General features: G+C 38.4%; 3 protein-coding genes across 3 annotated transcripts in view; all 3 read right to left on the bottom strand.

Annotated features, from left to right (window-relative positions):
• The window catches only part of LOC149946610 (lysozyme c-1-like), a 42,391-nt gene that overhangs the window by 10,189 nt on the left and 10,430 nt on the right, over positions 1–21,772 (bottom strand). The window lies entirely within an intron of this gene.
• Positions 964–5,235, bottom strand: LOC149946612 (uncharacterized). The gene is made up of 8 exons (XM_090173103.1): positions 4,837–5,235; positions 4,519–4,737; positions 3,736–3,877; positions 3,446–3,673; positions 3,294–3,381; positions 2,817–3,223; positions 1,912–2,754; positions 964–1,852 (listed from the first exon to the last, which is right to left on the bottom strand). The coding sequence occupies exons 1-8, from the start codon at positions 5,233–5,235 to the stop codon at positions 1,092–1,094; spliced, it is 3,087 nt and encodes a 1,028-aa protein (XP_090029229.1). The 3' UTR covers positions 964–1,091.
• Positions 5,651–6,451, bottom strand: LOC149946611 (uncharacterized). The gene is made up of 2 exons (XM_090173100.1): positions 6,110–6,451; positions 5,651–6,052 (listed from the first exon to the last, which is right to left on the bottom strand). Exons 1-2 carry the CDS (start codon positions 6,374–6,376, stop codon positions 5,651–5,653), a joined length of 669 nt encoding a protein of 222 aa, XP_090029226.1. The 5' UTR covers positions 6,377–6,451.

The raw sequence follows: 21,772 nt of genomic DNA, 5'->3' as shown, positions 1-21,772 counted from the left end.
AACAGCGTACCCCATCGCCCTCTCACTCCTAATTTCGCGGAGAATAGCTACATCCAGGCTTACGCCAATTTATTTCTACAAACGGGTCAGTGGAACATTGACGAGGGAAACCAAATAAGTCGCGAAGATTACGTTGGTGGGAACTGCCTTTTCGTCTACGATTTGACGGCTGATTTGATGAGCAACGCCGCCCATTTCCATTTAGTTAAAAACGGAAATTTGAGGCTCGAGATAAAATTCGCATCAGCTTTAGCCGAAACGATTGCTGTAATTGTGTACGCGGAATTCCAGAGTTTGATTGAAATTGATAAAAACAGAACAGTGCTTTTGAACTAGAATGGATACGTTACAACTAACTAGAATTATGGAAAACGATAAGTCCACCAAAAACCTATTTCGGGGAGTTATGGCTGCGGATCAATTACCCAAATACGTGAAGACTTTCCCCTCTCTTTATATTGTGAACACGGCTACTTCAGAAACGTCCGGAGAACATTGGGTTGTACTCTATTTCTCGAAAAATAACAGCGCTACAGAATTCTTCGATTCTTTCGGGAACGCCCCCGATATGTTTCGCTTTAATGACTTTGTCGAAAGAAATAGTAAAACTGTTACTTTTAATTCGTTACAACTACAAGGAAATCTTAGTAGGACTTGTGGAGGCTTTTGCGTGTATTTTGCTATTAATCGATGTCGGGGTGTAAAAATGTTTGATATTGTGACAAGATTTTCTAAACAAAAAAATGATAATGATAAGATGATTAAAGAATTTGTGTATTCAAACTATTCAATAAATATTGAATAACTTTTAAATGTTTTTTTTAATTTACCAATATTCAAAACAAATTGCAAAAACACTAGTTCATAAACTTTTTGTTAAAGTAAATTCACAGATCATTTCCAGTTGAAAATATTTAACATTTTTAGAATAATATTTGTGAAAATAAATCAAAATACTCTAAATATTCTTTTAGTCATATACATAATGTTCTTTTAGTCATATACATAATGTTCTTTTAGTTATATACATAATGCTCTTTTAGTCATATACATAATGTTCTATTAGTTATATACGTATTTTACGAATTCAGTCACACCTTTTTTATCTTGTCGATCCAGTGATGTCCATAGGATAGAGTTTGAATACCGTTACCCAAAATGTATCTTTTATTATCACAAGGATTTAGAGACATTTTGTTTTGGGAAATGGTAAAGAGTTGATGTCTCTGACTCACAATTCGCATCATACAGTTGCTCGTAATTTGATTCCGAAAAAGACAATTGCGGTAGCTCGAGTGGCGGATACTTTTTTTGACGACTCTCTTGCAAACACCCTTCGCGGTTTTTTTCTCCCCCTTCTCCGAAAGGATACTATACATTTTCGGGCGTAAACCGCAAAACTCGCGAATCGGAACTCCTTCCATCTCGTCTTTCATCTTCCCAATCACTTTTTTATTTGATTCATTGTGAAGAGGATGATTAACGGGATATCCTGAGAAATCGAAGAGGTGGGAGGACTTCTGTAAGTCCGCGTAGACATCCTCGGATTGTATGTCATACGTGAGGCTGTCAGTATCTGTGAAAAGGAGTCGCGCTTTACCCCCGAAATTCTTCCGCATGTACTCGTAATGAAACTCATACATGGAAAGTTTGGATAGATCCAAAATGGAGAAGCCGGTATAAATAGGTCTATTCAAAGTAAGCGACTTCCTCTTCATTTGAATGCCTACGAGTTCGTTGTGGAAAATAGTGAACTTTTCAAATGCCGGAGAAGACGCTTTCTTGATGGCCCGCTCAGGTGTTTGCACGAGATGAAAGTCTATACGATTACGGAGATTTTCCATGGTCTTACCTAGTATTAGAGAAAATGAGATTAGTATTGATTATTATTTAAATTTATATTTAATATACCAAAAGTGCTATTATTGAGCAACTTGAAAAATTCCCGTTCAAAGTTGTTTTTGGCAAGTTTTCTTTTCTCCGTATTGAACTCGATGAAGGGACGAAGCCAAGGACTTTGGTCAAACGAGAGTATCCTGTGAACTTTAGTAAGTTTCATCCCCTTCGAAACGTAGTATTTTAAATTACGATAGTGAACTACGTAACGTTGCTTGTTGAATAGATTAGGTACAAGCTTAGAAAGAGTGTCTTTTGTGGAAAGGTTCAATTGTTTAAGCATCAGTTTATAATATGAAGAAAATAAATCGGTGGTTATTGCGCGAGATTCGGGCGCAAGGGGGTAGCAATTGTGTTCTTGATGCAATTCAGCAGGATACTCTAAATCAACCTCCAAAATGAAACCATAGGATGACTCGTCCGATAAAGTAAGCACGTGTAAATTAGTGTAATCGAGGAGGTCTTTTACAGGTACCCAAGCGAACTTACTAGTGGGTAGGTAGCCGACCATCGACGACCCGTACAAATTGTTCATGTCGAAGTACATTATAAAATTACTCGGCTGCTCGGGGTCATAAGTTTCGGGTATGTATTTATTATTCGCCTTGGCGAATCTGTGGCTAATCATCGAAACCCCTCCTCGAATACCGCGCTCAATAAATAAGTGCATGTCAATATCGAGGAGTAACTCCAACTTCACTTTGGTCATGTGAAGCGCAGATTCCCAGGCGAATCCTGGTCCGGTGTACGCGTGCGCGCAATCCAGGCCATAGTATGCTACACACATGGCGCGGAAACTTTCGAAGACGTCAGCGAGCTGGAGGGTATCCGCTTGAACGTACAAATCGTGTAGTTCACCTGTCAAGAAAATTTTCGTTAGTAACATTATTTCTTTCCATTAAAGATTTCTGGCGAAATACCTAGATTTTTTACGTTGAAAGTATTCCACACTTGTCGGACTGATTCGTAACTTTCATCTGATATGTGTTCGTCAGTGAGAGAGTTGAAAAATGCTTCTCTGGGAGGAAGTGTCTCCTCAAACTTTGCCACGCTGCTCATGTAGTCGTAAGGATAGGTTAATTTTTTAAGTAAATACGGGACTTGATGCGAAGGATAGAAAGAGTTTAAAATAGGAAATTTATCCGACCCCCCCATAGCTAAGTTATTAATTAGAGTTTCGAGGGAAGCTGGCATGAAACGAAGTGAATCGATGAAACGGAGACGACCTATAGTGAAACTTATATAAGTTTCGGTGGTTGATGGAATGCAGGAAATTTTATGTTCCTTCATCAACCCAATCCTCTGCATAATAAGATTGGCGTCATATCTACAATTTGAAAATAAATATAATTTAGTTATAATTTCGTCGATAGTAGAAAGGAAAATAAATTACGTACCGTGATAAATTGTGCATGACGACGGGTGTAAACTTTCCAACTCTTAGCTTTAAATTACACGAATTGTGGGCCACTCCGCGAAAATGCCCTAAAAATTGTAATTAGACGTTAGCTTTCTGATAATAAAAACCACCGATAAAAGTGTAATATACCGGAATAATGACAATGGTCTCTAACTCCCGGATCGCTCTGCGTGAGAAGATCTCCACACACGTAACAATGAATGGCGTTGCGAACCGATTCTTCTTCGACTGGTGTCAAAACCATCGGAACGTTTTTCTTTAATAATTCGGTGATGTACTCCCGTTCCATCAACAAACTTTCAAGAAAAACATCAGTAGCGTCAGTTCCTCTATAAGTCACGGGCGGATGCGGTTTTCCTATAAATTGAATATTCTTTGTAGCGAAGATATTTTTTAAAAACAGTACAAAATATAAATACCATCGGGTCCTACAACAACATAGCTGAAACCACACGCTACATGTTCGGAAATTTTGGTTGTTGATGACAGTGAAGAATCGGGTAAACATGTATGGATTTTATCAATGATAGATTCAAAATCCGCGTATATGACGTAAGGTACCTAAATTTAAGAAGAATATTAAAAAGTGAAAATTTGTAATAAGATTTCTTTTTTACCTTTTGTAGCCAGTCGATTTTATTGAATTTTAAAATGGGTTCTTTGTGGGGCATTTTCACAAGCTGTGGACCGTGGACATTACAGTTTTTTACGTGCTCTCTATGATTACTTTCGGCGCTTACACCAGAGTAGCGGTGTAAGCAATAACGACATACGTAAATTTTTCCGTTATGATTTGTGAAGTGACTCAACAAGCGACTAAGGTCGCTAATAAGACAAAAGTGCTGGTTTTTTCCTGACACGAGATATAGAAGGTCTATTTGTCGATCTTCCGGCACTTTGTTTTCACTGACGTGAAGCGGGAACACTTCGTTATCATAACCAAAAACGTTGATTGATAGATTGTTTTTAAATTCAAATTTTGTAAGTTTTAAAACGTTTAATTGAAAAGGGAATGAAATGTCACTATAGTCTATTTCACTTTCAAATTTTTGGTATTCTTCCTTTCGGCGTCGATGTGAATTTGTAGGATGTAGTTTTGCTAGAATGCACCATAAGAAACACTTCTGGTCTTTAGTTTTAATATTTAGGAGACCTTTACCTTTACAAAGCTCCGAGGGTAGCTCTATATAGGTACCACCTACGAGTGGAAGATACGTTATAATATCCACTTGGAAAAACAAAATCCGATCAATGGTCCATCCACTACCCATGTCTTGGAATTCCCCCATTGCTTCCGCAACTTGCTTTATGCAAGAGTCTATTTGAACTGGTATTACGTCCGGCATGAGGGAAGTTTGAGTCTTGCTACGGAAATACGGTAACGCTTCAACTTCCTCGCCGTCGTTGAGTTTACGCACGTACTTCGCGCGAATAAATACGCTCCATTTTATACCCCGTTTCTTAGATAAGCGATTTTTCAAGTATTTAAATAAGGCTGAACATATAGAAGTGATTAATACCTCTGGGTCCGTTTGAGTGGTTTTCGGGGTATAACGCGAGCTAATGATGGCGTCCTCGATAACGGAAAGTTCTTCGACGTTTTCGAGAAAGCTATCCTCGGCGTCGTCTATTTCCATCGGTTTTTGAAGTGGTAGAGGATTATTTTGCCATGGCTGTGCGGGTGTCGGTGAAACTGGCTGCTGAAATGGGAGGATGGCTCCTTTACGCGATGAATCGGGTGTCGATGAATCTGAACCACTCGCGTGAATTCGCGAATGACGTTGCAATCCGTATTTGCGCGCGAAACTGTTACCACAAAGCAAACAAACGTATTTCCTATTACCGTGTTGTTCTCGTTTATGTCGATTCAAAGTAAACTTTGTTGCAAATTCTCTAACACATATGGTGCACGAAAACATTTTGACTCACTAGCCGCTACTCGCAACTGACAATGTCATCAGCTCCGATTCGAGCTTTTATACACTTTGCACCCCTAAACATTCGCTTCGCGTTGTTTAGGTTATAATAGTAGGGTCCTTCGTCAGTTGGGGAAGAGCAGGGTTTTTTTCGGTCTTAACGCTTGGGACGTGGGAGAATTCTTTCAATGAAAGTACATCACTACTTTGTTATTATAACGGGGGTCGCCTCTACCTCGCTAGAATGTTTTCAATGTGATAAAGAATCTTTGGAAAATTATATCTGATGCGCTCTTTAGAATTTACAAGGATTAAAAAAATAATATCTTATTAATTCGCAACCAAAATTAAATATAATTCCTAATTATAAGTACGTAAAAAGTAAACTTTGGTATTTTCTCTTAATATTTATTTATTTTCACATTACAAATTCCTCACCGAGGGTTTGTTGAACAATTTGTTCTAAAGCCAATAATTTTTCCAAATCATCGTTAAAGTCAATTTTTTTTGTTTTTTTTTTAATCTGCTTCTCTGATGGAGCGCTTCTTTTCTTCCGCTTCTGTGTGGAAAATGAAGCGGATGCGAGAAGAGTCGAAGGAACTTCGGGGGTAGAAGAAGTTGACGCTATTGATGGTAGAGACGATAGAGATGATGATGAGTTTCCGGTTATAGAACATGCCGATGAAGATGTGACAGGGATCATTGATAGTGTGGTCGGGATTTCTGGCGTTGAAGGATTCGGCTCGTTGTTCATTCCGAAAAAGAGGAGCGAAGCGATGGAGTCTTCTTCCGCCGATATTGTTAAATCCAGTTTTTCGATCTTAAAATAATTGTAATAAATACACGTTTTATACGTAATAAACGAAAATAAACATACCCCGATTAGTTGGTTTAATCCTCCGAGAGCCCGTCTTATGTTGGCTATGTTCGGGTGGTAACATAGGTGCACGTCTATAACTGCACACGCTTCATCCGGGCGGAATTCCACCCAAAATCCCCGATGTTGCTTCCGGATAATGACTTCGAAAGTTCGAAAATTGAAGACTGGTAATTCGGGGCGGCCGGGAATGTGTCCCAGCGCAGCCTTATATCTTAAGACTGCGACGGTAACTTTTTTGTCTAAGACGGTATTGTTAGTTGCCATTCTGAAATGAATATGATTTTGATTTTCGGGAGATGGACTTATATATCCCAGCCAGAATTGAAATTTCTTCTGGAAGTCGTCTCCACCACAAGTAATAAATAGAGCTTATAGTTTACAACCTTTCGTAATAACAAGGATGTATTTACGCCATAAGATATAAATTACGCTTTATTTATGTCACAAAGAATAAATAACGTATTTATACTATAAGGTATACATAAGAACGTATTTATACTATAAGGTATACATAAGATCGTATTTATACTATAAGGTATACATAAGAACGTATTTATACTATAAGGTATACATAAGAACGTATTTATACAGTGGGGTATAAATAAAGATTGTATTTATCTATATTTAGTATAAATATATTCTTGGTAATAAGACTAATTCTGATTTCCATCGGTAGACCTATTAGACGGTTGTAAGTAAAAATGTTTCTATTTAACCATTCCACTTCCCAATGTTTGATTCAAGTAAATGTATATGAGAGAGGTAAAAAAAAATCAGATATGGTTAAGACCAAAATATTTTATTTATATTTTTTCCATAAATTTATCTGATGCGCTTTAAATAATGCACAATTGAAATTTTGAAAATGGTATTTGCAGACCCTTGGACCCAAATCTGCAAAATTTTTAAATTTTGGGCATCCAATGTCCTCAACGTTAATGATCTTCTTAACGAAACGATTCGAGAGGAACGATGTTTTCTCCAGACCTTTCGTGAAGAAGGTTGACGCTTTAGATGTGATGTAGGTGATGATTCCATCCAATTCGTTTATTTCGTATTCACCCTCGTCCCACTGCATCCCGCAAATATTCGTCGAGATCCACGAACAAAGTCTTTTGTCTTTCACGTTTAGCTCGTGATACGGAAAAGGCGGCTTAAAGGCGTACACCCCACTCTCTCCAGTTTCAACCACCAAGAATGCCAATTCTTTGAGAACATATTCGTTGTTGGCTCTCAGAAAGTTGACTTCGAGAATGCAAGAGTTATTCTCCGACCTAGAATTGACAATACAAATTAAAAATGATTCGCGAATAATTAATACGTGATAAAACTCACATTTTGGGTTACTCCTCGTATGACTGGTGAGCGTCGCTTCTAAAACGTGAAAGACAAGATTCCAAATTCGGGATGTAATTTTAAGGAAACTGAGTCCCTTTATATAGTACTCATCCGTGCGCTTTTTACTTGGTTTCATATACTTTACAAAAAGAGTAATTTCAATCCTTGGCGTTACTCTCCGTTCATTTCAATTGACGTTTCGCATCTGTAAGAATTCTATTTGCAGACTAAACACGCTGGAAAACAAACGGCTTCTTTCCACCTGGTTAACCTTAGACGTTGCTCTCCGTTCAAATCCCCGCAAATATACAATCGTCGTAATATCGCTACCCTCACCGTAGATTCATGCCCCGTACCGACTAAACACGTGTATAAACAAACCGCTTCTTTCTGGCGCGGATGAAATGCTTGACCTCGTTTTATCGCGGACCTCTATTCCGCTTCCTTATTACGCCCCGTCAATAAATCTCCGGCTGGCTCCGATGGTCCCTTCGCGTTTTCGACGGATGCTCTCGTATTCTCGATGCTGACCCGTACTTTGTTCATGAATTATACCCCATGCCATACCCTATTGGGTATTTCGTTAATCCCCGCGTAAACTCCCACCCCGTACCGAGGAAACGCGCGTATAAACAAGCCGCTCCTTTCTGGCGCGGTTGAAATCCGAGACCTCACTCTCTTCCGGGTCTCTCTCCCCTACCTCGTCACGAAACTCAGCTTCCTCCTCGAACGATATTACAACAAGACTCTGACCGGCTTCGATTCTCACTCCACGTTTTCATCGGTCTCTCTCGTATTCTCGATGCCGGCAAATCTGGCCACATCGAGCCGACGCGGTTTCGAGGGAGATACCGGCACCCCGCGCTAACCCTATGGAAAATATTGGCACCCCGTTATAACCCTATGGGAATTTTGCACCCCGTGGCTCTAAACTCTCACTTTTACACTACTGTTTTAAAATTATATTTCCCCATCATAGCATACGTAGACACTATAATACGTGTCCACGTATGCTATAACTATACGATATAATTAATATTTAGTAAGAATTAAAACGGATTATATATAACGGTATATTATTATTACCTAAAAATATTTTATGCAGTGCCGGATTAAGACCATTGGGGGCCTCTAGGCACTAGGCTATCGGGGGCCCCTTTAATACAAGTAGAGGTCTCAAGGATCGAGTAAGAGGGTAGCTAAGCAAACCAACTTTTTCTAGAGTTGACACAATGACCATTTTGAAAATGAGAAATGGTTTTTTTCAATGGGCGCCCGCAGAGGTGTGCAAACGGGGAAATTGCTCCACCCCCCTTTCTTTAGCCATACCTCTTTACTCCCCCCCCCCCCGAATTGGGCCTTGCCCTGTTGTTTTTTCTGTTGAACTTTTTAGGGAGTGCAGTGACGGAGAAGAGTGATCCAGTTACTTGAAATGTGCGTTACATCAATTTCGGGAAACTTATATCCCTATTCCTACTAAGCTTCAGATATAGCTCGTTCATTTATCGGATCGTTGTGTGTGTAAATGTTGTATATTTCATCGGGCGAGTTCGCTATATGACTTGAAATTATTTCTGCCGGCGTCCATGCTCTCAGTAGCGTAGGGGGTGGCCTTGCCCCTTGGTCCACCCATCTGGCTATGCCACTGCATGCTCCTCTCTATTTGAACTCTGTTTGAACCCAAAAACCAACCTTTTTCTATTTGACTAGGCAAAAACCTAACTTTTCGCCCTACCACTCTAAGACCAAGCACTTAATTACATACGTTCCTGAATTCCATATGTGACAATTCACAACGTAACTTAAACCAAAAAATAAATAAAAATGCCATAGCACCCACTTAAAGGAAGTAATAACTGGACCATGATTATTCAAATTATAGTTGGACTATTCAAATTTGTTTAATTCTGGAAAAATGTTGTCAATTCAAATACTAACGATGTTTATATGAAAGACTATGTTGGGGCCAAACAAAATGAACAAGGGTGGGGCAACCCCCTCTCTGCTGAGCGGCCTGACACGGAGTCACAGAGTGGACAAGAGATTGGTTATGCAAGGTTACAAGGTAGTCGTTTTGGTACGGTTCTACCTCTATAGATCACCGTAAAACGAAATAGAGGCTACGCGGCAGTGGCGGACTGGGTCTAAGAATGTGGACTGCCAGGGGTCAAAGTGGGCCCACCCAAAACCAGAGGCGTAGACAGGGGGGAGACACCCTCCGAAAAAGGTACATTCCCCCCTGAAATATTGTTTTATGTTAATAATTTTTTCGCTTTAATTATTTTTACTCAATTGTGTGCGAACTACACTACTGCCGAAAACTAGAAGGATAAATGCTGAAATATTTTTAATTAAATCAAGGAAAACCACTGGGCATGCCTCAGGCTGGAATCAAACCAGCGACCTGTGGGTTGCGGTCCCAACGCTTCTTCCATTTGGACTACCTAAGCCCACAATAAAGGTGTTCCTTTGTTTCGCGTAAAATATATCCCGATTTTTTATTAAGCCATAACATTTTATAAATCACCTAGTAGTAACAGTTCCTTTCAATTGGAATACTCTTTGAAACGGCAACTCATAGGTCGCTGGTTCGTCGCCATTTATAGCGATATAATGTTTTTAATAATTACAGATAACATATTAAAGGCAATATACAGTCGATTCTAAATGTAAACATAATTATACAGATTGTTATAATTAGTTTATATTTTAGACAAATGCTAGCTTTTTAAATAGGTATACGGTGCCGAAATTTTACTTATTAACCGGTTGTTTAAAAGCATGTTTCATGTTCCACGTTGAGTAATCGTTGGAATACACTAGATGACTGTGCGAATCTGTCTATAATTGCTTTTACATCCAATTCATCTAACAATTACAAATACTCGGGCTTAGCCAAACTTCTAAAAATGGTTAAAATTGTTTTGAAACTGTATCCACGCTGAACCGCCAGCGCCTCGGCACCCCGACGATGTCATTGGAACTTTTTTTAAATAAAATATTAAGTTTTAGTTTTATTCAGTAAAAATAGAATTTAATATTGAAAGTTTTGGAACTTCTATTATACTTTGAAGCTACTATAATGTTGACATATTGTTGAAGGTTTAAGGTGTCCCACTGACGAAATTTATCATGGGGCCCACCTGCCATCGGGCAGGCCCAGTCTATGGCCAGTCCGTCACTGCTACGCGGTACCTTATCTCGACTTACTCGAATTCGTTTTTTAGTGTTTTTGAGTATTTCATTTATATTATAAATATTAAAAAAAGAATCAATATAGTTTCAAAGTTAATGATTGTTTTCATTTTGAAAAAACATGCCGTAAAACTGTTATTAAATTTAAATAATTTATTCTTTGAACTAGCCTATTGACGTGGGATCTTTCGGGGCCCCCTGACCCTCGGGGGGCCCCTAGGCAAGTGCCTAGTGTGCCTAATTCTTAATCCGGCACTGATTTTATGTTGTCTTGTGTGGTCGTGCACGCTACTACATCATAACAATATGGAACGTTTGAAGGAAACGATAAAGTTTTGGTTTCACTTTAGATCAGTGTTGCCAGATGGTGGGAAATTTCCCATGTTGTGGGAATTTTTTGAGTTACTTTTGGCTCTGTGGGAAAAGGTAATTTTTTTTCAAAAACGTTGATTTTGTGGGAATTTTCATATCCGCGGGTACTTATCCTATGTTTTTTTTTTAAATTGGACTATCAACAGAAAGCCCAAAATTATCTAGAGCTGTGTATTTTCGTGAATCTTGTGATTTTATAAATAATATAAAGGAGGTGCCTCCTAATACTGCAATCAATCAATGCACAAGCCTAACAACCAAAATGTTTAAACATTGTAATTTCAATAAAATTAAATAATAAAAAGTAATTTTTAAATTTTTTTGAAAATTATGGCATGTTTTCCGTTATGTTTTCCTTGGGGGCGGGGCTAAATATGGGTGTGGGAAATTTACTACCCAGCAATGGGAATTTCAACTTTCAAACATTGGCAACACTGCTTTAGATTATATATTGATACTATTGTTAGATTTTCGATTTTAAACCAAGGGTTAATTCAAGATTAATAAACTTGGTTAACAATTTACTATATGTATTATCAATATCATGTAAAATTAATGAAGTAAAAGCAAATACAGAAAAAAAGAACTTACAAACTTAAAAGTCGGTGTCAATGTCAAATGAGTAATCTACACTACACAGCACAGATATATTTCAACTATCCATATAATCCGTTTCCGTTAATCCAAAAACTGAAAACGATCGGCTAAAACTTCGACGGTCATTTATCTACGGTTATTACTACGATAGTAGCAGCCGGACTCAGGAAAGTAAAATTCGTATTTAAAAACTTGTATAATTCTAATACTTTCTTCATTTATAATTATCCCCGATTTATCGAAAAATCTTTTCCTAAGGACTGAAAACCTTGTGCCGTGATATAATAAAATAAAATCAAGTTCATAAAATGAACTAAAGGGGGGCCCTCTGGAACTCCCCAGGGCCGTAGCTAAGTCTCAACAAAGTTTTGGATTTTTTCAATCCTTTGGAATTGTTTTTTTTTAATTTTTGTGGGGGCCCCTAGGCATGTGCCTAGGATGCCTACCCTTAAATCCGGGCCTGCTCACTACGAGAAAAGACTAAACGTTAACCATTACTAAAAAGACGAATTTTTTCTTGAGTGAAAAATGCCGCCCCTCCCCCCCCCCTAGGTATGCCACTGTAATACCGTTAGGGAAATTCTTCCGAGGAGAGGTATATTTTGTCTTGCCAACTTGTTGAAGGCAACATGGACAAACTTAAAGCCTTGTCAGGGTTGGTTTTTGAAGCGATTAATGGAAATACCACAATTTCTGGAAAGGGAGTCAATTAATTTGATTGGTTTATCGTGGCTTTGTAGCTGTGGAGGTAAAGAATGCTATGTATTTTCAATAATATTTTATTTACTGCTTTTCCAGTTATCAATAACCCGATATGTGAAATGCCACTGCTTAAAATTAGTCCGCACTTTGGGCTTCATTATCATTGCATCATGACCCCGGGTTTTAGGAAGTGTGTCAAATTTGAAAAGTGATTCAGGGCATAACGCAGAGTGACCCTTCCACATACTCCAAAGTTGAATGATGTCATTTATAGCACGACATGCAATGGGAGACTGAAGTTTGAGTTTTTGGTTTCTGATGGTGGGTGGAAAGTTTTCAAGACCTCGGGTTAACTTTGTGAAGCGATTATGAGCTTTAATTAGTCGATCCTGGTCGCCAAGGAGAGGTGGACTCCATATTTGGGAAGCAAAATCTATTTGTGGAAGTACCAGAGCGGTATAGAGTGTCCGAATCAATCTTGGGGACCGAAAGAAAAAGTTACAGCGGGTCAAGCCTGTTAGAGAATTTATGCTCTTCACAATTTTCGAAGTGTGGTGACTAAAGGTGAGAGTAGGGTCAATCCACACTCCCAGATCTCGAGGGTTGTAGCGCCCCAAATGGTTTACTCCACTTTTAGTGACATTAAAGTCCATGCCATGGTCTTTCGCCCAAGAATTAACTGCGTTCAGGTCGAGCTGAAGGTTAAGGCGATCCGTATCGGTCGCTACTGAGTTTGCAAGTTTAGTGTCATCTGCAAACAAGTAGATATTGGAATGATGAACGGCATTTGGCAATGAGTTTATAAAAATAGAGAAAAGAATGGGACCAAGAACACTTCCCTGGGGGACCATACTTAGCGGCGTAAGAGGGCTTGATGTTTGACCTTGTAGAAATACCGAGTGTTTTCTATTGGTAATAAAGTCTGAAAGTCACGCAAGCGCCATGCCGTATACTCCAGCACTCCTCAAGGTGTCAATGATTCCCTGGTGGGGGATGGTGTCAAAAGCCTTGCTTAAGTCAAGGTAGATAACATCGACAAGAAGACCATTATCGAGCCAAGAAGTCCAATCACGTGTGGCTAGGAGAAGGTTGGTGGTACAGGAATGCTTAGGACGGAAAACATGTTGCGATGGGTGTAAAAAATTAGTGTCATCCAAAAATTTACGAAGTGGCTCGTCAGCCAAACGTTCACTGACACGGGCGATGTGGCTAGTGTTGGCAATTGGTCTGTAATTTTACGGGTTTGTACGTATTCCAGTTTTCGAATGGGGGTGATGGCTGCTTGCTTCCAAGAGGTGGGGACGGTTCCGGTGCTGAAAGTGAGAGAGCAAGAAATGGAGATAAACGCTTCAACAAATAAGGGTGGTGACCGTCAGGTCTGGCAGCTTGATTGTGATTCAATACGAGGAGCTGTTTAAGCACCGAATCAGTTGTACATGTGAAGTCAGTGAGTTTAGAACCGGAGACAAGACTACTAGGTGGTGAGGCAATTTCGGGTACCGGTACCGGTTTAGTGATATTAGAAGACACTCGAAGGAAATGTTCGTTAAGGATATCCGCCATCTTTTCAGGGTGTGACGTGTGAGGCTTTGGATCCATCTGCGGCTCGCATTTCCATGATAATAACTTCTGTTTTGCGAAGGCTATTAATATGAGTAAAGAAAGCCTTGGGATTGTTGGAGATATTAGCCATGAGTTCATGTTCAAATTTCGTTTAGACTTTCTCGAGACGTTAGTGACGGCATTTCGAACTTTCTTGTAATCATCGTGGGCGGAGTTAATTTGAGTTAGTGAATAATGTCTCTTTTTGGTGCGAACGAAACGTTTCCAGGTCGTAGTTTTGTATTGACTTGACTTAGCAAAACGGGCATTAAAATGAAATTGACGTAGTTGTCGAAGTTGACGGAAAGGAACATATAGGGCAATGCCTTTGTAAATGAGCTCAGTGAAGCTAGCCCAGCAAATTTCAACGTCCTTATTATCGAGCAAGACACTCCAATTGACCAGCGACAAATAGTCTTGAAAATAGCCGTAATCCCCTCGAAAGAAATCGCGTTATACTCGGGCATGCCAAGTTGAAGGTAACAATATTGTGTTTACTTTTCCCGATTGGCGCGTGTTGTTGGACGTCGAATACCAGATGTTCGTCAGTAGCGAATATCAAATCGAGAATACTAGGACTCTGAAATAGTGAACCCAGCCGCTTAAAGTCGTAGACAAATTGGAGTAAATTATTATTGCACATGGTTTCAAAGAAAGATTTTGTGGCTTGGTCAGCTGAAGGTAATGGTTGGCCTATGGTCCAAGATATCTTACGATATTTAAAGTCACGAATTAGAATAGGTTCAATGGCCCGTGATGAGCAATATGCGGTGGTCGCGTCAATGACTGTAATTAGTTCAGTATGATTATATTATCAAAGGAAGGAGAACGACAAACAAGGCAGAAGATAAAATCTAGTGAATGTAGTGAGCAACGAATAACTAGTACATCGAGACCAAAGATTTCGGAATAAGTGTCGTAAACGTCCGATGGGAGAAAATCAATTTGTTGGCATTTTAGATTCTGGGAAAGAATAGAGCAACTCCTCCACCTTTTCGATTTCCATGACGAAGTAGACGGAGTAGTTAGGTAGCCTGAACTCACCATTACACACCTCGGGTTTTAATACAGTTTCAGTTATGGCTACTATGTCCGTTTTGTGTAGATGAAGTAACGAGGAAAGTTCCGATAATTTATAGTGTGTTAGAGTGTCGGCGTTGGTTAGAAGGACGCGCAGGCTTTATGTCTTCTTATGGTTTTCAACAGGAAGAGCAACTGTTTGTAGGGGTTGAGTGTTTAAAACAGAGGGAGAAAAGGGCAGGGCAAGCGGATTAGTTCGCGATGAGAGTTCCGTGGAGTGTGAGTAGAGCACATAGAATAAAAAATATTTACATTACACAAATTATTTAAAAAATTAATAGCCGGGAGAGGATTTGCATCCTGGACCGAAACCAGTTTGTTTGGAGCAGGGAAGACGGTCAGGGGTGAGGTTTGCTTCAGGCTTGCACGAGGAAGCTCATTACCATTGCGAATGCACAGGTCTTTCTCTCCGTTTTCAAGGCGTCTTTTCAATTCATTATAAGCTAGCTTGTAAGCAAACCTGTGGATAGGAGAGCGATCGATGGACCATGATAATTTAATGGAGCTGTCATTGGCTTTGAGGGTTTTAAATCCGATTAGAAACACATGCTTCAGTTCCAACGATGGAAATACTATTTTAATTGGTGGAGTGCGTCCTTGAGGTACCTGAAGAGTACGAGTTGGGCGAAGGCGGTCTGATTTGACAAGGGATAGTTGGTCAATAGGAACGCCGACAGAACGAAGAAGGTCTTGGATTGCAACTGAGTCGTCCATAGGGTTTACAGCCCCTTGGAAGTTGTACAACATATCATTGTATTGTCTATTATCGACACCATGAGCATTAGATAGCGATGTCATTGAGTCATGGATTTTTTTTATCAATGTGGGTATTCAGATCGCGATCCATAGAGGAAACGGTGTCCCGTATACGCTGATCAAGGTCGTCAGGGATACTGGAGTGGTTAATTTGATGGCGCAAAATGGCCATTGAAGACTCCATTGCTTTCAAGTGCTCTGAGATATAGTTTTGAAAAGAGGAAGTAGCTTTAGCAAGATGAGTATAGCCAGAGTCAATTTCCGAAAGACTTTTAATAACGTTTATGTGATTGTTTGTCACCATGGTACGCAAATCCAAAAGGTCTTAACCCTGGCCATCGATATTTTCATTGAGAGTAGATACATGCTGCGTCAGCTCATCGAGTATAAGTCTTTGTTTCTCGACATCATTATGATATTTAAAGACATCCTCTCGATAAGTATTTAAGGAGGTGGAGAGTACTTCTATAGTATTTTTTGGGTTGACAATTGTTTCATCTTTCGAGGCGAGATCAGAATTCATTTGCTTAACATGTTTCTCTAAATGTCGCTGTTTCTCGAAAAGGTCAGAGAATTGAGTCTGGAGATTTCTAAAAGCCACTTCAATATCCATTGTTAGATTGGATGATGAGATTAAGTTTGTCGAAGTAGATTCTCCCAGTGTAGGGTCCGTTCCAGACGAAAAAATGTCCCCGGTGATCTTCCTTGAGCGTAATAGTGGTGGCGAAGGTAGATCTTCAACGTTGTCTTTCAAACGAGAACCAGCGTTTGCGTCATCGTGATTTGGTGTATCCTTGTAATTATTTCTCTTTTTTTGACAACACTTTTTGGAGATCTTGGTTTTTCATTTTCTGAAACATGTTGAATATTTCTTTTTATTTTCTTTGGGGCCATCACATTACTTGAGCTTTAGGTACAAATTGTTTATAAAGATGAAAATCAGGATCCTCGTTTAAAAAGTTAAAGTCACCGATATTTTTTGTTGAGCTGTTACCTTCGGGAATATGAATACTATAGGTATTTCAGTTAATAGCTGCCTTTGAAATCTTTTCTTTTCAAAATTTTGACTTTTTGGAGATATGGTTTTTTTATTTCCTGGAAAAACTTGAGAAGGACTAGTTTTATTTATCAGTATGTTCTTTTTGTTTGAAGTCATCACATAGTTTGAATTATGATATTCATTTTCAGAAAGTACGAATTGTTTTGGAGTGTCAACTTCAGGAATTTCTGTCAATACTGATTGTCTTGGAACTCTTGTCCTCTCGATATTTTTCTTTATCACAGATATTGAGCTTTTGCTTTCTATTTCGGAAGAACTTCGAGTATTTTTACTTCCTTGCGCGTTCTTTCTAGTCTTCTTTTTATCAGTGGAATTTATCTCTGATTCTTTACTTTTCTCCATAAGACTTTTTCGCAAAGCTTTCTTTGACCTGAGGGCTTCTTTGGTATCATATTGGTATCGTTCTAAAAGGTCTCTAACTAAACAGTTCCCTCTTGCATTTAAAAAAACATCTAAAAGTTTCACGAGCCATTTTTTCTATCCATTTCGTCATAAATTAATTTCCACCTTTGAACAATGTCATCTTTTTGTAAAATATGAAGCTTTGCTTTAATTTTAAGGTTTTGGTGACTAATCTTTTTAATATCAGTTACATATATTAAGTATGAAACAGTTTTAATGACTTTGACTAGAGCAAAAAATTCCTCAGTGACTGAAATCAATCCACCCCTTGATAGTTTTACAGTCCAGGACTTTGTTACGTCTAGTTGATCATCTTCAAATTCAATATTGCTCGGAACCTTATTTTTACTATAGCTACCGCTGGTTTCGTGGGACATTTACTTTTAACTAGTGAAAATGCTGAAAATCCAGCGACGTAACTTGTCACCCGAAGATTTTCAGCTATTTTTGTGTTATTAATGACTTTCAGTATCTTGAGTTTGTCTGTCAATCCTAGAAGCTCCATTTTCTTCTCAGCTTTTGATTGTTCTTTCGTAAGAGCGTGGTCAACTCGAACCTCCATTTTCACCATGACCTCATGGAAAAATAAATGAAGCAAGCGAATAATTATTTTTTTTTGGTGGGTTCCAATAAAGTTTTAAAGCTTGGGTGAATTTTGATTAAAATATGCCTAAGGCATTGCTTATTTCTCTCCATTTTTAAAATATTGTGTACATCTTTTAGGTATTCCTCCCTTGTGGAGTTCTTTATATTTTAAAGTTTCAGCTTTAATATTAACTAGTTCATCTTTTATTGTATCTAAGTTTGTAAAAACGTTTCCTACTCGTTCTCTCTCCAAACGAAAGGCGAATTTTTGGGTATAAAGCTTTTTGAAAGTATACTCCAAGCAGTGGTTTACAGCACCTAAGAAAATGTTATAAATAAGTAAAATAATAATAATATTCCAGTGTAAATAGTTGAGAAATAATTACCTCTCAAGAGAAACGACATAATTTGTTGCAAATCCGTTTTCCAGCCAAATTTCAAATAATGACCCCGCCTCTCGGGGGCGGTTACAAAATCGTGAAACCCGAAATCGACCTGGCCAGTTTGTGTTGATCACGTGGTATTGTGAGCTACATTCTGAACCCCTCTTCCTTCTCCCTATCTAAATTATCTCGGCTTATATTTAGCAATAAATTATTTATTGATCTTATTTGATGATTCAATTTCGTGACGGGAAATGGATTACGGTGAAGCGTCAATATTTTTAAACCGCGAAGTAAAACTTTCCTTAATTAAGTATCCTAGTTTAAAGTACGAAAAGAGTGTGTTAACATTTCGAAAGAAGTCGCAGAGAGTCTTAAAAACAGGTTTGGTTAACCAATACTGGATATGTATCGACTGTGAAAAAATTAAAAAGATCGAGGCAACGATTCTAGTGAACCCTTCTGTCTTATCTTTGTTAGCAACGATAAACTACGTAAATATCCGGACATCAGCCACCATAGCGACTGTTTGGGTAAAAGCTACTGTTTACTAAACGCACAACAGCTCAACCGAGAAGCCAGGGAAGAAAGCAAAAATGGACATTTGAGGCGTCCTTTGGAGGCGCATACGAACATGAATTCAGACCAAACACGTTTTTCATACTTAATGAGCGAAGTTCATAAATACATTAAGTATTTACGCTTTTGTACTGGAAAAAAAACCAAAGTTGTTTGAGAAATGAAATAAATTTTCAAATTTTTTTATGTTCTTTTTTCGCTGCACTTATGGGCCTGACCCAGCTTTTTCAGTCTACGTAGAGCCACGTAGCGGCCAACGTGAGAAACTGCTTTATTTTCGTTTCCTAAGCAGGGGATAAAACAAAAACCGCCTGCGTAACAGACGAAAATCCAGTAGTTTGGCCATAGAAGAGGAATATAGCAACTTGAGCCTATATAGAAGTGGCTTTAAAAATTTCTCAGAGTTTTAAAGCCAAGGGCTTTGTGCAATTCAATAGACGAAGCGAATATCATAACATTAATAGTCATTAATAGGCCCGAGAAAATAAGTTAGTCTATTTCTTTTCTACGTGGTGTATGTTTTCTACAGATGTTCGACCTAGAAGGGGGTAAAAATATTTCCTTCGCAAGAATGTTCATTTTTCTAGCCGTTCTGTTTGAAAGCGATTTTTCCGGTTCCACTTGGCAAACCCACCATATTTGAATTTTTGAAATGGCCCGCTACCAGCACTAACAAGGAGACTACCCGTTGTAGTTATCACCGATTTTGTTGAAACTCGGGGGTTAGGTAGACCTTATGGTAGTATGAAAATTTTCGAAGGGAAAAGTTGCAATGAGCTTTAGATTTCCCATGGCGACCGGAAATGTTTTTCCCTCTCAAAACAAAAAATCTCCATTTAAAAAAGCACGAGACTTTTTACCCAATTTGGATTTTTCTACGCAATTTTAATATTTTACAAAATTTTATTGGATTTAGCCCAATTTAAGTTAAAATTATCTCAATATTACTTTATTTGTGTAAATTATTGAAATTTTACAAAAATTTCCAAATTTGTTAAACATTACCCAAATATTTATAAATTTTACCCAAAATAGGTCAAATTTATCATTTTGAGTAAGTTTTGAAAATTATAATTTTTTCTAATTTTTTAAGAATTTTCACAGGTACTTACTTAAGTGCGAAACCGAGAAAATCCCATGCTTTTTAAATGGAGATTTTTTGGTTTTGAGAGGTCAAAAACATTTTCGGTTGCCATGGGAAAACTAAAGCCCATTGCAACTTTTCCCTTTGGCAATTTTCACACTATAGTAAGTTGCAGGCTAAGAAAGACAAAATATATAGTACAATCGGCACAAGGATACCTCAGATCATTTCCGGTCATTCCACCGCGCGAAATTTGAATTTGGCCATTTTACGGTCAAATTCGAATTTTGCTCTTTTCGTCGTCTTTTAGCGCCATCTAGAAACCAAAATTGGAATCGTTATTTTTAAATTTCATAATTGTGGTGGCGAGCAAATTTAAAAGATAAGGCATTCCTATCAGTCTTAAATTTAAAATAGTATGTATAATTATTTAATTTTGTAAATTTATTTCTACGTCTTACCAGTTAAATTGGCAGTTTCTTTAAAAACGTTACCACGCTTTCTTGGGGCTAACGTTGTCTTAGTGAGCTATAAACGTTTAAAATTATGTTTTTCTCTTTACTTGTTAACAATAAACCTTTATCGTGCTTTCTTTAGCAAAATAATTCGAATGTATTCAGTAATTAAACTCATGACAACAAGAAATTAAAAATTGATTCCGATTTCGGTTCCTAGATGGCGCGAAAAGACGATGAAAATCACGAAATTTGAAATTGACCGTTAAGTGGTCAAATTCAAATTTCGCGCGGTCGACTGGCCAGAAATGGTCTGAGGTATCCTTGCGCCGATTGTACTATATATTTTGTCTTTCTTAGCCTGCAACTGACTATAGCAGAAATACATGAACCGAAATTATCAGCGTCCTATTCCTCTAACACGGGAGGCAAGTTCCCCGTTTTCCCCACCTTAGTGGCCACGTGTCATCTTCCTCTCCTCGAAAAGAGAACCTCCCCACCTCCGCGGCGAAGGTTTGAATACGCTACCTGGCGACGGCCGAGCGAAACTTTTTCGAAAAAAAAATTAATAAAATATGCTGCTGGGGAAAAATTAGAAGTGCATCATGGGTCAGTGGAAGAAAGGCAAAACCAAAAACTAGACTAACTTGACTACGTTAAGAATTATACACAATAAATATTTGTATTATTTTGTTAAATAACTGTACTTGTTTTATTTGAAATATAAAACGAATAGCAACGTAAAGGTAGCCTTACTCGTAAACGAAATAATATTTTTTTTTCTTATTTCTACTAGTTCTTTACTCATGGTTTATTTTAGCATGGACTAATTAATGTTAATTAGTCCATGATTTTAGTTTCTTCTCCTTCCGTGGCCTTCTGTTTCTTTGCTACTGCAGGCCTGAATATTTTTCTCTGAGTTTCATGTATCTTAAAAAGCTCCAAGAAATAAATAATTCTGAATATTTTCTGATTCTAATAAAACTAAGTATTTCTCTGTTCTTTCATACATAAATGGTCTGGTAAGATGAGTTAAAAAGGTGTTTAATTCATCTACTTTTTCCATTTTGGACAGCTGCTGCAGCTACCGCCTTCCACTGACCTCTATCAATAACAAAACACGGCTAAGCCTAGGTTTGCCATCAGTTGTGGGGTTCTGCTACCCATGCTGGTTTTGTCACCTGTCCGGGCTTGTGGACGCTGGCGTAGGGCATTATGATGACAGACCTCCGGTGGTGTGGTTTGAATCTTACCGGTACACCGGGCTATAAATCTGACACATGTAGTCGCGGAAGGCGGAAAATTAACAAGGCTCGCTATTCAACCCTCCCCTGTCGCACGGAGAAATTGCCGTCCGAGAAAAATTTGCTCGCTGATAATTTCAGTTCATGTATTTCTGACACTTGTGGTCGGCATTATCCATCCATTATCCGAGGAAATTTTGGTTATTTTTCAAATAACCGCCAAAAT

This window comes from Leiobunum rupestre, chromosome 4 (assembly GCF_980474605.1).
Source record: "Leiobunum rupestre chromosome 4, qqLeiRupe1.1.hap1, whole genome shotgun sequence".
Classification (NCBI taxonomy): domain Eukaryota; kingdom Metazoa; phylum Arthropoda; class Arachnida; order Opiliones; family Sclerosomatidae; genus Leiobunum; species Leiobunum rupestre.
The sequence above is the reverse complement of the archived record's forward strand: the minus strand, read 5'-3'. Positions and strand labels throughout refer to the sequence as shown.

What these genes read in the sequence shown, in the direction of transcription:
- LOC149946612 (XM_090173103.1), bottom strand. Translation starts at nt 5,235, where the DNA reads ATGTTTTCGTGCACCATATGTGTTAGAGAATTTGCAACAAAGTTTACT. An exon ending in AGACCATTGTCATTATTCCG is followed by an intron (nt 3,382 to 3,445) that starts GTATATTACACT and finishes TACAATTTTTAG; the next exon opens with GGCATTTTCGCGGAGTGGCC. An exon ending in GCTCAATAATAGCACTTTTG is followed by an intron (nt 1,853 to 1,911) that starts GTATATTAAATA and finishes CTCTAATACTAG; the next exon opens with GTAAGACCATGGAAAATCTC.
- LOC149946611 (XM_090173100.1), bottom strand. Translation starts at nt 6,376, where the DNA reads ATGGCAACTAACAATACCGTCTTAGACAAAAAAGTTACCGTCGCAGTC. An exon ending in GATTAAACCAACTAATCGGG is followed by an intron (nt 6,053 to 6,109) that starts GTATGTTTATTT and finishes AATTATTTTAAG; the next exon opens with ATCGAAAAACTGGATTTAAC.